General features: G+C 36.1%; 1 protein-coding gene across 1 annotated transcript; it reads right to left on the reverse strand.

Annotated features, from left to right (window-relative positions):
- Window positions 1–8593: 8593 nt before the first annotated feature.
- Window positions 8594–10420, reverse strand: LOC110464476. Its single transcript, XM_021519715.1, has 2 exons — window positions 9880–10420; window positions 8594–8799 (listed from the first exon to the last, which is right to left on the reverse strand). Exons 1-2 carry the CDS (start codon window positions 10418–10420, stop codon window positions 8594–8596), a joined length of 747 nt encoding a protein of 248 aa, XP_021375390.1.
- Window positions 10421–16196: the final 5776 nt, after the last annotated feature.

The raw sequence follows: 16196 nt of genomic DNA on the forward strand, positions 1-16196 counted from the left end.
GCCCGCAATAACTCAAGTCGCAATAATAATACTTCCGGTTTACCTTATCGTTCACTTTTGCCTGGTATAATTTTAATCATTCAGCATAAGTTGTTACCGGGTGTCGTATTTGTAAGTAATGTACTATTTGTTTGATGGGTTCATTTATTTGTTGAATGATACAAGTTTGCATAACGTGTTGTGTAACACAAATTTGCTGTAATTATTCTCTAACTGAACGGATAAGTTTTGTACAGTACAGAATGAATGAGGTTTATATTACTGTATCTCTACAGTATCCTCAGAGTCTGTCAGTGAGTGAGCGAGACTGCCATTGTTTAAAGTAACAAGATTGTGATTTTTGCATAAATTTAATATATATTATATTTATTGTATCATTGTATCTCATAATATGCTGACATACATGTCATTGGGAAACTATAAACTAATTTTGGGGGTCATTAGTCCACCAAATGAAAAAGAGGTTTTAAAATGCTGGAATTTACATTAATTTCAGGATAAGAATGCAGTAACTGGTCATAAGTGATGTCGAGAAAGCTTTCATATGGATCATCACACCTATGAAGTTGATTTCTTTGGAGGAGGACACAAAATTTAAAGACCACTGCTGGTAAAAAAGTATACAAAAGGTTAAGTGTTTACATGTTGCCATGTGATTGGTATATTTCTACGCATAATAACACCCGAGGACTTATCCTTAAATTAGCCAATCAGCAAGTGTTTCATACGTTTGTAGTTCCTACTTAAAATTAGACCTGGTTAAATACTGTACTCATAAGAATTATGAGCATAGAATTGGTAACATGTGTTTTGATTATTGGAATCTACAGGTATTTAGCTTTTGAATCATGTATATTTAAAGCACATTTTGGATTTTTGTTGGTGGATTGATATTGGTGTAAATAGGATGGGTTTTTCCCATCTGCGTCATCAGAACTTTGTAAAAATACGTTGACTTCTTGAGTATGAGAATATGCCATCAACCATATACAACTGTAATTATGGGTCTCTGCTTCTTGTATACTCTTTGATAAATATTATAAGTCGATTGAAATATTTTTAAAATTAATCACAATATACTAATTGATTCATTAAACTTCAAACTCCTAGTGAACCTGTTCAGCATCGAAACTGCAGGATGGAATATGTAGTACTGTGTTTGGAATGACTTGAAGAAAGATGCACTCCAGAAGATGTATTCCTCAAGAGGGAGAAGCAGCATTTTTGGTATGTGATATACATGTATAAAAAATATGTACGCTAGTTGGGCACTTAGCTTATCTCTTAAATGTAGCCCTGGGTACTACAAACTATAGTCTATATGGTATAGGGTGTAACACCCTCTAGTATAGAGGTCAGGGGTCAATCAGTATGCCTCTGCCAGTCTGATAGTGTATTTTAGAAGATTTGCATGGGATAGGTTTTGTGTGGCTTGTAAAAAAAATAAGTACGCTAGTTGGGCACTTAGCTTAACTTAGGTATGTGATATACATGTATAAAAAATATGTACGCTAGTTGGGCCCTTAGCTTATCTCTTAAATGTAGCCCTGGGTACTACAAACTATAGTCGATATGGTATAGGGTGTAACACCCTCTAGTATAGATGTCAGGGGTCAATAAGTTTGCCTCTGCCAGTCTGATAGTGTATTTTGGAGATTTGCATGGGATAGGTTTTGTGTGGCTTGTTAAAAAAATACGTACGCTAGTTGGGCACTTAGCTTATCTCTTAAATGTATCCCTGGGTCCTACAAACTAGAATCTATATGGTATAGGGTGTACCACCCTCTAGTATAGAGGTCAGGGGTCAATCACTTTGCCTCTGCCAGTCTGATAGTGTATTTTAGGAGATTTGAATGGGATAGGTTTTGTGTGGCTTGTAAAAAAATACGTGCGCTAGTTGGGCACTTAGCTTATCTCTTAAATGTATCCCTGGGTCCTACAAACTAGAATCTATATGGTATAGGGTGTACCACCCTCTAGTATAGAGGTCAGGGGTCAATCAGTTTGCCTCTGCCAGTCTGATAGTGTATTTTAGGAGATTTGAATGGGATAGGTTTTGTGTGGCTTGTAAAAAAAATACGTACGCTAGTTTGGCACTTAGCTTATCTCTTAAATGTAGCCCTGAGTACTACAAACTAGAATCTATATGGTATAGGGTGCAACACCCTCTAGTATAGAGGTCAGGGGTCAATCACTTTGCCTCTGCCAGTCTGATAGTGTATTTTGGAGATTTGCATGGGATAGGTTTTGTGTGGCTTGTAAAAAAATACGTGCGCTAGTTGGGCACTTAGCTTATCTCTTAAATGTATCCCTGGGTCCTACAAACTAGAATCTATATGGTATAGGGTGTACCACCCTCTAGTATAGAGGTCAGGGGTCAATCAGTTTGCCTCTGCCAGTCCGATATTGTATTTTAGGAGATTTGCATGGGATAGGTTTTGTGGGGCTTGTAAAAAAAATACGTACGCTAGTTGGGCACTTAGCTTAACTTAGCGTATGTTTCTTTTTTTATTTGTTTTAGAATGGGCAAGAGGCTTAGAAGAAATTCCTAATGAATGAGTCGTAGACGAACAGTACTTCTCATACTCAGAAATTGAAATTTGACTTTTCTATAATTGTGTGGAAATTCTGGGTCGTCAGTAGTCTCGGATAATGCAAACAACTTCCCCCAATGGGGTTTGATTCCCTGATTGGACAAGAAATGGTCTGGGGTCACCTGCCTAACCATGTGGTTTTCTCCGGTTGCTCTAAATGTTTCCTCACACTCAAGACTGCATGCTTATTTACAGGCCAACAAGAGTGATTAGTATAAAGTGAAATGAAGTAACTCTTTTCATTATTGTTGTAAAATAAATTAACTTTCTATTTGTATATTGCTTGGAATATTCCAACTATCTACTTCAACTCAGAAAGACTGTAATCTGAAGTATGAATTGAATTATAATGTCACCAAGTATGTGTGTGTTAGAATCACTTTTGTATCTAAAACTATTATCGTGGAAGACATGCAATACTCAGTCTCTAATACTATCACGAAGTATTTATCATTTGTATGATACATTCAGTATCACTGAAATATGTTACAGCTGTATGGAGGACTACGTTGAGCTTATGCCATGCTGTACATGTGGTGTCCATTGATGAATTCCTTTAAAAGACCTCTTCCAAACTACATGTACTTCCAAGGGAGGCATGCAGTGGGAATCATAACATGGAAGCAGTTGAGATCACCGCTCTATAACCATACATGCAGTTGCTGGGCATGAGGAGAGGAGTATACCTAACATGCTATCAGGATTTCTCTTGGGAGTTCTGTTGGCCTCTAGGGAATTAGTTCTTTGATCATTACATAGAAACAGTTTAGATCCCCATCCTGCAACAGTGACCATATTATGCCTGCTTGCTCGAAAGAGACAAATACATTCATGTTTCCAGGGTCTGGCATTCCCCCGTGGGACAGAAATATGCTAGTTAAATTAAAGCAATGTAATTTGTTTAGAGTATAAATAGATACAATTTTTATATTTAAAATTAATTTTTTATTCTCACAATAAGGTGAGTATTGATTTTTACAGCAAAAACCTTAGATACAATTACTGTTAATGTTCCTGTTTCATTTGCAGCATTTCTTAAGGAAACCTTGTTTCAAGGAACCCTGTCCTTTTTTTACAATTTCTTTATATATTGTATGTTTGCCTGTGTATATCGCCAGATGTTTTTATAACACAAACACTCTCTCCTTAAAAGGCTGGAAGTACAATACAATTTCACGCCATTTCTGACACATGTAAATCCTGATGTGTGAATGATAATAAAATATATAAAAAAACACTTTCATCTTGTATGTTTTGTATCAAATGCTATTGTTAGAATTTGCCTCTTTATATCTCTACTTGGTCCTGAAATATTTTCAGAATTCTACTATCTAGCGTTATGGCTGCAATCAGGCTAGGGGTCAAGGGGCCAGCACTTTGAAAAGAATAGAGCTACAATGATGGACAATGAGCACCACACCATACCATAAGCATGTTGTGCCAGATGAGCTAGACATTTAGCATATATTTAGTTTTCAATAATCCTTGTTATTGATTCTTGATTTCATGATCACTAGGAGTCATAAAAACTGTTAAAAAAATGTAACCACATCATTCGCAAAATCCATCAGGTCTAGTCATCCATGATATCAATACTCATACAAACCAGCTATGCACATCTTTTTCTTACATATTGTCTAAAGGCCAAAGATCAACTTTGAGAGCTGACTATGGTGAACATAAGTTAATATGGGGAAACAAACATTTAGTATACATTTGTATATTTCAGGCATTTTGTATATTGTAGGATAATGAGCGAAAATAGAATTGAGTCTAATTCTGCATGCAGGTAAAAGATTCAAATGTTCTGGGGGGAGAAACTGCATGAAAATATAAATATTGACACTGTTGAATGGCTGCAATATGCCAGCCCCATGTTATAATGGAAATAAAACCCAGGTTTTCATTTATGACAAAGTTTTAACAACCCAGACAATTTCAAAATTAGTGCATAGTTCACCAAAGATAAAATTACTGAGTATCATTCATGTGGAGAATTATGATCAAAATATTGGTAGATAAATACTAAACAGAGTTATGGTCTAAACAGTGTTGGGCAATAGGCACATTAGATAATTGTTTTCTTTATGCACGTTGTCCTTGACTCCAAGTGTGTCAAGACCTTGATCCTAGGTCATAATCCCAAGTTGGCGATTGTGGAAAATCATTGTTTTTAAATTGTGTCTGGCCATTATTCTAGCTTTTGCATGGATCTAAGTCACAGTTCAAAGGATTGTTTTTCTAAAACCAAGGGTATTTTCATGACTTTGAACTAAGTTCACAATTACATAAAAGCATAAATACATCTTCATATGATAAAATATCTTACCAAATTTTGTTTTGGATATGTCATAACGTGGCACAATCATACTGAGACAGAACAATACATGTGTTGTGCACATACAGAAAAGACAACTGATTCGATAATAATTTATGAAAAAAAAAGCTAAAAATTATGACCTGGACACATTCTGACGATGTTGATGCTTCATGACTTTGACTTGAAGTAGGATACAGATCCAGAATGTATGTTTATTTAAAAACCTTGTCCATACAAATTTTCCAAAATAGTGTTCCCTATTACAGTAAAGGTTTCTGTCATACAAAAGGGATAACCTTTACATCAAATTGCCAACTTCTGATTTTTTCTACTCAATATGGCCGTCACAGCCTTTGATAGGCCAAGAAAATATCGGCTATATCTTGAGTTGTATGTGGATAACTATGTCGATATCATAAGATTGATACATAGTGGATATACTTTACATACAATGCCGAAATGGTCGAAAATCAGTTTTTGGAATTCGTCATGGCCTCTTCATATGATTTGGCCTAGACATTAGAAAGTTTTTGAACCCCTATTGCACATCTACATACTATGTAATACAGTTCCGAGGTCAGAATAAAGGTCATTGTTACTAAACATTTACCATGGGGGCACCGTTAGGCACATAATGGAGCCTGCAAAATGTTGACTGTTGACCTTTAGACTGCAATTAATCCAGGGTTCCTCCATGGACTTTATATTTAGGGGTGTAATTAATAGATTTCCAAAATTCTCTACCCCAAGATATTAAGCTATATATTACACAGTTCTTGTAAAAGTCACGACAATTTTTTGGGTTATAAACATAATTTGTGTGTTTTACGGAACAAACAAACTTTATTAACTTTGCAAAACTATGTTTATTGTAAGCTTGTGCTAATGTTTATATAAACCTGGGGCTAAAACTTATGTCTGTATAAGTCAGGTGTTATACTGCCTGTGTTAGCCAAGTGCTAGTGATATAATATCTGTATAAACCAGGAGCTAGTTCAATGGTTGTCTTACTGGTTTGAAATACTTGTTTTACAAGCAAGGAGGCTATTTGTTTAGGTAAATAGGTAAAACCTACATGTATATAAGTGCAGCCTATTAGTCCTCTGTTGCTCTCTCCAGAGCATCCTTGAAGGAATTCAAGGATGGTGCTCGATCTTGATCTATATGTCTTAGTGTTCCACTGCGTGATGGATCTCAAAAAGAAGGAGTTTCAGCTACCTGATTGCTGACAATCAACCCAGTCCAGTTCCACTATATTCCTCCCTCCATTTTATGCAGTAGCTAGTAATCAATTGACAATAGTGGTACAAAGTAGGTCATAGCAAAGAGTCAGTTGTCCAGTTGTTGTACATGGTAGGTGGAGTCAGGTACCTCTTTTTGTTGACTGCAACGTTAACCAAGCCATCTTAATGCATGCAGTACATCATCGTCATCCTGTGATGTCTTTGTTAGGTCTGCAGTGATGTCCATATAAGATTATTAAAGATTTCTGTTATGCTGGTGGCATTATGATACCTGTTAAAAGCTTATCTCACAGCATGATGCTGGACCATATCAATATATTGTTTTTCTTTATTGGTCCTGTATGCACTCACTGTACTCCAGGTTTGGCTCCACCATAGTCCTGTTGTCTGTTGTTTTTTAGACCTGGGTTAAGTAAATGCGGAGATTCCTCAATTGGAAAGCCAAGATATTGACTTTCATTATCTTGTCAATTTTGCAACTTAATCACAAATCTTAGCTAATTTTGATAACCAGGTATGTACATGTATAAACTTGAAGAAGCTTGCACCTGCAGGATCATAAATTAAGATTTCTTCGATTCCTTAAAATAAATACTGACCTAGAGACCCTCGATCTGAACTTGACTATAGATGAATGCTCCACTTTTTTTCCAGTGTTGGTTTAGAATGTCTATTAACACCATATACAAGGTGTTGCTTTTATATATTGATGTGCATATGCATATTTTATCAATCAAAATTATTACAATTAACATAATATAATTATTCTTCACTTGATCTAATAACACACTAGTGTCGGATTACTAGCTTACAAGTGTATATGTTACCTACATGTTCATGTTTCTTAGTTGTTTGCCATGAAAATATATGATTTATTACTTTACATTTTATTTGGAACTTACACAATGGTAGATACTATATGCGTTAGGCCTAATAATGAACGTTTTACGCTTACAACTGTTATGTAAAATCGCTGTTATTGCAATTAAACAAAAAAATCGTATGTGTTGTATACGTTCATGATTTTTTTTTCCTTGTTTGCAGTATTATTCAATTGAATCGTCCCAAAATTACCTAGAGCTACCTGCAATTTATGTTGCTTAGACTGACAACATCCGGTAATTTACGCAAGGCTAAACTAAACGATAAAGCTTATTGCGGGCCACTATCGCGGGCCAGCTTGACGTTATCTTCATTCTCATTCTTACCGGAAATATATTAGAAACCGGAAGTTCTACGAACAACCTAGTAAACAAAAACACGGGACTTGTGTAAATCCGAAAACACTCACCAACATACAGAGATATACACATACACATGAGAACAGAAAAGAAACATAATTATTTTTTATGTCTTATTATTTTACAGGCAAATATACTGTTTAGTGTAATATCATTACATGCTATTATGTCATAACATCTATTAACATAGTGACTTGGTAAATCTTTAATTTCATTATCAATAAAAATACAATAATACATTAATGGATTGGTGAATTTTTAAGTTGATACATTTCACACATTTGTATCGTCGATTTACCATTCCATATACCATTTAAACACACACATATATATATATACTTTTTTTTATATATATACAACAACAATTACATCAGGTAGACTTGCATAAACTTTTGATTTTTTTTCTATTCATACATGAAAAATATATAATATATAATATACATTTTACATGAAATACAATTTCGTGGTGATACAATTTGAGCACTTGTATCCATGCTACGTTGGAGATTAGGAAATAAATAAATCAGACAGACTCACATAAACCTTTTTTGATTGATTTTTTTCTGTACATTTTTACATGAATACAATATACATATACAAGAAAAATATACACGAAAAAACTAATGAATGTAGAATCCAGCTTCATGGTGATAGAGTTGATACACTTGTATCTTATATTAACCTGGCCATCATACTTTTGAGCATTTTTTTCATGTAGACTTGCATTAGCCCCTTTTGGATTATTTTTTTCTTTTTCTAAAATCTAGTACATGAATATCATGTTTATATGAACTAAAACATGGAATTATATTTCTATAAAGAATATACTTTCGTTATGATACTCTATGCACACTTTGCTTATAATTAGGATGCACAAATAATAGCAATAAATGGAACAACCAAATGTAAAGCTAATACCTTACACTCCTACATTCTTATACAGTATATATATAATTAATGAACATTATAACTATAATATTTTACAATTTATGCACACACTTTCTATAAGTAGATTCATCTGGCCATCACAATACTAGATTGCACGAAATATGTACATTATTATTATTACATTCAGCAAGTCTCTTTACACTGACCTGTTTGAGTTCTTTGTCAATAGTCCAACACATACGTTAATCCTTTACCGAAAATTTGAATCGTCACCCAGGTAACTGTCTAATATGGTAGTGTCATATGTTATTCTTCTTTCTTTCCATCTTTTAGCTGGGCAAACAGTTTCCCATCTATACTATATGAATGTTTCACACAGTCAAGATTGAATATCGCTTTCAGTCTCTCCTGATTTATCCTGGTCAGATCTTCAAACACACAATACCTTTGTCCTTTCAGGATCCTCCTGGCTCGAATAACCTCTGCTTTTTTACGTCTGTGCGTGAACTTACAAACAGTTAGAATTACGCCCAAGTATCCACCTAGGTTCAGTTCGTTCTGCGTGCGGCTTGCGTGCGGTTAGCAGTAGTCTAGCGTCTAGAAAGCGATCGTTCACCGTTCGAGCACCGTTCGTATGTTTCGTCTGTTTCGTTCGTATCAGCTAAATCGTTCCGTTCGGTTATTTCGACCGTCCCTATCGTCCAATTATTTCATTGGGTCGTTTAGTTCGGCTACTCCGTCCGGCTGTTCCGTCCGGCTGTTTAGTTCGATCGTCTACTCCGTCTTTTTGGGTTAGGATGCGTACGCAGTTTATCAATTCACTTAGGCAAATGGTAGAACTGCAGAAGATCTCACGCTTATCTCCAGAATTACGAACCTCAATTATCAGATACAGTGACAAAGGCTACGCTATTAGAAAGATTATTCGTTGTCAAGCACATGCGCGCGCCGAATTGCGTATTTACGGTATTTATAGGAACTCTTCAATGCGGGAAACCACGTTGTTGTCGGTAAACATAAAAACAAAATGGAGAAAAGGAAGAATACAGAGTATATTGGGCGAATTTAACTGGATTTCGGATTACGAAGTTGTTTTCGGAACAAGAAATGGTCAACAATTAAAGCCTGCTGTTCCAAAGACTGGATGACAAAGTCGCAAAAGAAATGCAGTGTGGCTAATTACCGCCTGACTACTCGTAAGCTCCCCGAAGTGTTCACAAAATTCGCATTGTAAATTTCCCATTTATACAATACCCTTTTCACACGTTTATCAAATAAGTATGTCGTTGATTTAGTTTGTATAAAGTCTCGAGTAAGTTTGTACACGTGTTACACTTTGAGAACTGTACTGTACGTCTCTCTGTTCAATTGTCTACATGGTGGAAACAAAAAGTCCCGAATTTCTTCATGATTAGAGACTGTGATAAAAATGTATTTCTGTAAACAGAAGTTAATATTTGCTTATTTTAGACACTCTAAATAACAATTAAGTTAGGAATTATTTGATAGGGATAAAGTTAATACAATTCGTCTTCTCCCCCACCCTTATTTCGAGTTATACATTTTGGTGTATAACCATAATATTATATTATAAATAACTGTTCTAGGCTTATTCTGTTGATAGGTGCCAAGCCTGTGCGCAATGTCAATGTCACTCTCCGTAACCGACACATTTAGCTTGGTCCCCAGGAACTCCACTACTTTCTTCACGCAATCCTCCACCTTCTCATGCCTGTCTGGATCCTCCAGCCCGATGATTCTGATAGAATTCTTTCTGCCTTGTTGTTCCAGATCGTTTTGTGTCTGATTCAGTATTTTCTCGCGATCCTCCAGTACTGATATTTTTTGTTCTAGCCTGGTGACCGTTACTTTCAAACCTTCGTTTTCCTCCTCAAGGTCAAAAATTCGCCATTCTAATTTGTCTATGAGTTCTTTGTTTTCTGTCGTAATGGCTTCCTTCAGTGACAACAATTTTGAGTCCATATCCCTTTTAGTAATGAGCGTAGAGAGCATGGCGTATATCTCGTCTAACTTCTCATTTAAATTTCTGTCTTTTCCCGCGCTTTCATCGCTCACTCTTGACCTCACACTACTATTCCATTGTTGCTTTGAAGAGTTTTTACCGGAAGACATCTCGAAAGTTTGGTAATATAGAGAAACATTTCACAATCACCCACACACTGAACACTATCGACAGTTTCTTATAGCCACGATTCATATACAAATGAGTTACATGTATATGTTACCTGTCCGTGCGCTCGCTCAACTGTACTCACTAACTACCGGCCATTACACATGACGTACTCCCGCTGGTAAAGATTCCTTCATAATGCATGAAATTTCACAGTCCTTAAACCTTTTTTGATTATCAAAACAGTTTACCACATCCTTATCAACATAAAAAGTCGATTGAAAATTTACTCGAAAGATTTCCATGCATGGGAACTTGTAATTGTATCGGAGCGTTGCACGACACGTCCAGCCCGGTCTCCGTCAGCCTTTTTCCCCGGGCTGATAGGTCTTATTACATGGGTGAATATTCACTGGATAACACAGTGCATTATGTTATAAAAAAAACACAAGTCACACTAATGAGCATAATAACAATTATCCACCTTCTTATCACACTCAGGGGGAAAATCTTCCCTTGTAACATCATGATGGCGATGATTAAGATTGTCCAAGGTCTTCATAAACCTGGTAGGGGATAGGAGGGCGAGTGAGAGTGAAGATTCTATTCCTATCTAGTTAGAATGAGCCACTATAAAGCGCTTTACAGAACATGGATATACAATTATACAATCAATACAATTAGCATATACATAAATCAAAACAATTTTGAGGAATTCGCAGGAGCTGCCTTATCAGTCGCTAACTACTAGTTATATGCTACCTGGCTAATATTTCCCTATATGTGTATGCCTGCGTGTATGAAGGTAAGAGTTGATGAAGTTGTCCAGGATCGCTCCGGGTGAGAAGGGCAATCAATTTCAAATAAATCAATTCAAAGGAAATTGAAGGTCAAAGTGTTAAACGTGTTTAAATCCACAACTTATTCCTTCTGTACACATGTACTCGAGCTGCAAAGAGTCAGTATGTCTGCTCTGTAACCTTCTGGTACATGGTTACCGATTATGTTCTGTTAATATATAAGATATATGTCCGCTGTCAGCGTCACAAAAATGCAATTACGTTAAAATGTTCAAACAAATCATTTTTTAATGATTCATCAAACCTAATTTCATGATATTTGTAATGTACATAAATGTTTCAATCAATTAATTTGGCTTGCATCTATAATATCAACGGTCAAGTGTTTTAAATATATTCAAATACATCTTCTGAGTAGCTTTGAGGCTTCACTTTACTATTATTGGCTTGTAGGTTCCAGGAATGAAGGGTTATAAACATAGATAACCTTGACCCATTTCGGATATCAAAAACGTCGAATGTTGTTTAGGTTTCATAATGAATTTCTTTTGTTTCCATGTGCCCCACTCGTGTGTCTGTTATTTGGTATTATCCTGATGTATTGACGTCATGTCCTGAGGAATTTTGTGGGGGAAGGGAGACAACCTTTGTTCATGTTTAGAAAAAATAATGATCTAGCACTATACTTCGATCCCTTCTAATGTGGCTTTGGCAACCGGAAACCGAGACCTAACCTTCTTTCAGTAAGAAGTGACATAAAGTGTGTAAAGTGTATACTTTGGTTCTTTTTTTTCTTCTTCTTTTCACGTAAAGAAAGAGTGGTTTATTGAGAAAAGAAAAGTCTTTGAATGTTCATCAAGAAGCTCAGAATGTATCCAAGAGCACGTACGTATAGGAAAAAATATTTACGTGCAATTAAAACTGCTAAAATTATCGACAAAACAGTATCCTGTCATTTTCACAAGATCAGATTTAACAACGGACGCTTTATATCTGTATTTAATCCTTTTTATTTATATATATATATTTTTTTTCATTTTCTTTTTTTGTACAAGACAAAACATATATGGCATTGTTCATATGTACATGATTTCTAAGTACATGATCATCACCCTCATCATCATCCTCATCATCATCATCATCATCATCATCATCATCATCAGACATCATCATCAGACATCATCATCATCATCAGACATCATCATCATACAAGATATTATTCTTAATATTTTCATTAAATGGCTTATTAACCCTACAAATATTTATATATACTAAAATAAATGTATATAAAACACGTTACGCATAGTGTTTTTTGAAATTGTACGGATAAAAGGGATAAAGCAAAAAGGACAAAAAGTTTCGTACAAAAAAGTGGAAAATTGAACAAAATATACACAACGGAATTATAATTAATTAATTTTACATTTTACAATCACTTTGATCATGGTGAGAGTTGTCTTCTTTGAAAAACATAGAAACTTTTTCCTGAGAGATAACATTTACACACTGACACTTTTTTAAAATATTTAAACTGATGGATATAAATTAAAATTATGATATCAAAAGTGACAATTTATTGTTCTTTTATATAACCAAGTTACTCCCCATTACGTTCACTTTGGCTATGGTAGATTTACATGTTAGATACATATGTCACCAGAGGCTATCACATGGTATTCCGTTCTCACGTGCATCTACACATGCATTTATTAGGGATCTTAATATTTTCACAAAACACTATTTTAATAGAGTCAGTGGATTGCATCATACAAAAACGATTTACTCGACAGACCGTCACTCTCTCGACAGCAAAAATCGAAACAGATAACACCGTGAAGTCGTTTGGTCTTATGTCATTGTCTTCTATGTATCGGAATCTTTATTTCTAAAGTACGCGAGATTACACATTTACCAGTTAAGTCTCAACATTGTGTGTTGACATATCACCATCACGCACGTGTACTATTGTTTACCCAGTGTTACTATAATTTACACTGCACTATTGAAATGCCTGAAATGCAATACGGAAATGACGACACAAAATGACGACAAGAAGAAAATGTGTATTACGAAGGGTGAGAAGTCCTTCAAATAATACCGGATATTTGTAGTAAAAGTGTTAATGCACAAAACACAGGCCTCAACGACATTTAAGTTTTACAGCTCAGTCTTTATCCAACGACTCCAGTAATGCACACAACAATTAGACACACATAATGGACTTATAAAATGAGAAATGCATATGATCGAGTAAAATTGAAGACAATGTATTATCATACCCTGGCCAGATGTATCCACACTTTTCACGGTGTGACATTATAGCCTCTTTCATGCCTATGGGTGGAGGATAGGGAAATTCCACTCGAGTGTTTTTTACATTTACGTAAAACACGAGGCTGTGCCGTGGGTTTTGCCAAATTTGAAAATGCCGAGGGTCAACGAGATTTAGCATACCCAATATATGCAAAGAAAGCTTGTGCAGAAATATGAATCTCATCTTTCTAACGTGTAAATAGGTAAATATATCTGAAAAATTAAATTCCATCACGTCGCCTTTTTTCGCATTGCAGCATCGGAGTTTTCCAAATTCGTGACGTCATGTCATTGTTGAGCCATTGTGACATCACGTCACGTGAAATGGAATGTACGATACAAAATTCTTACAACATTTTCCTACATGTACACTGGACGGTTCTAACGTACACACAAGGAAATGCAAGAAATTCTTGTCTCTGCAAAGTCTCGTGTTTGGCAACTTTAAAATCTTTCCCCTCGGGTTGATATTCCCCTATCTTACCCCCAAGGGGTTGAGAAATTCTGTGATTCTTTCATTTCCGTGTGTGCAAAATAGAGATGTCCATGGTAAAAAAGGGATGGAAGAAATTACACTCCCAAGGGAATGGAAGATTCTATTAGTCAACTTTCAGAGCTTTCGTGGATTTCGGCAGGGTATTTCTTGGTATTTCAATAAATTTTATTGTCAAAGGACAAATGGTTTGGGCAGCAGGCATAGCCTATTTAAGCCCTTTCCAAACATAGTAACAGACAGTGGTACAAGCTTAGAAATAGACATTAGAACACATACAAACACATATAAACAAGTTGGTTTTATCAAATTAATAATCAAATTAGGGGAATCAACTACAAATACTCATTTTTATTATGATTGAATCTAATGGTATAAATTCTATCCGTTTATTTTGATATTGAAAAGACATATAAAATGTATGTATACATGCATATTATGAAGAGAAAAGAAAAATAATTTGATGCCTCTGAGCATGCGCGAAACTGCCAAGGCGGTTTTTCTACTCGGCTCTCAAAATATTTGAAGATTTACATCGAAACATAGAATTATTCATCACCGTTGCAGCAAATGTGTTTTGTGTGCTAACTATCAAGGACTAAGACACGAAACTGTGAGTACAAAATGTCGAACTTTGAAAATAACGCCAGATTTGAACCTATCAGCGAGCTGTTCACGGAACCGCCATTAGCGTTCTTTAGAGAACGTGACTTTTTCGGGGAACGGAGACCGAATCCCTCTGAATTCATAACCCATCCCGAAATGTATACTGCTCTCGCTGAAGTTATAGATCCCACCCATATCATTGGACTGCAAAGAATTAGAGGGTTATGGCGCATCTACGTTGACAACCTAGATGATAAATGTGAACTCCTTTCATCGGGTTTCCCGCTAAGGGGGCACACCATGGGCGTCCTTAAAACCAACCCAAACCGTTTTGATAACGAAAACACCACAAAGGTCAGAGTAAAAGACATCCCTCTGTCTGCGGACGATGGACAGATTGACCGGTTCTTTATTTTGAAAGGTCTGGAGACGATAGGTAATATCACCCGAGAGAAGCTCCGTATTAACGGAAAACTCACGAACTGTGAAACGGGTGATAGAACTTTATTGATTCTTTCACGCACGCTTACAAATCACATCCCAAAATTTGTACAAATTGGCAGATACAAAGCCAGGGTATCCTACTATGGACAGGTAGTTTCAGACAACATGACTTGTTCGAAATGTCTCCAAGATGGCCACACATTTCGTCAATGTCCAAATGACTGGAAATGCCGGTTGTGTAACCAATCCGGACACAAACAATCAGAGTGCCCATCACCCTCTGAGGTACCCCAGTCTGACGGCATTACCAGCGAAGCCGAGAACCGTGACGAGATAAACACCAACGAAAATGAAAACGTACGTGAAGACGACTACGACAGTGATCATAGCTCCGACAACGGCCCGCTCCCTCAAAACACTAATATTGACACGCTCATCCCTGACAGTGATGCACATAAAGAGCGTCGTCAAATCAAAGTGTCCACAGGAAACAGACGCGTTGTAACGGGCAAATCCAATAAGGTCGCGACACCGTCCTCGGTACCCAACAAAGCGCCTGGACAAAAGTCAGGACAAGGCCGGACCCCACCAACCCCAAGTGAAGAGCTAAACACAACAACAAAAAAGGTTAACTCAGGCTCAGGTCCACCGACCGCCGGTAATAAGCGAAAGCCAAGTGGTACCAGCGGTCGACCCTGATCCGACACCATGTCTAACCTGTTATTTGGTTATATTGAACTGTTTATCGCTTTATGGACTAATGAGAATGACAACGATTTACACAAAAATGAACGCTTGGAAACTGAATATGACGATACTAATGATAAATGTCGTACTCGAAGTATGGTACGAGTCGGACAATCTTTATATGAAACAAAAACTTGAATCTTCGCTAATATACATGTACATGGGTGTGTATAGATATGTACATGTATGTTTATGGGAAGGAGTACAAACTATTACTACATGTAGTTTGTACATACTTGTATCCACAATTCTATACTACCTAAATGTACTAGTTTTAAATTTAAAGACAGTTGTAACTATACTAAAAAAAGAATCTCAACATTACATGTATGTACTTAAAATCACATATCTTACAGATGTTCGTAGGTACGTCTC

The sequence above is a fragment of the Mizuhopecten yessoensis genome, unplaced genomic scaffold, assembly GCF_002113885.1.
Source record: "Mizuhopecten yessoensis strain PY_sf001 unplaced genomic scaffold, ASM211388v2 scaffold10993, whole genome shotgun sequence".
Lineage (NCBI taxonomy): Eukaryota > Metazoa > Mollusca > Bivalvia > Pectinida > Pectinidae > Mizuhopecten > Mizuhopecten yessoensis.

What these genes read in the sequence shown, in the direction of transcription:
- LOC110464476 (XM_021519715.1), bottom strand. Translation starts at nt 10,420, where the DNA reads ATGTCTTCCGGTAAAAACTCTTCAAAGCAACAATGGAATAGTAGTGTG. An exon ending in TAAGCCTAGAACAGTTATTT is followed by an intron (nt 8,800 to 9,879) that starts ATAATATAATAT and finishes TTCTAACTGTTT; the next exon opens with GTAAGTTCACGCACAGACGT.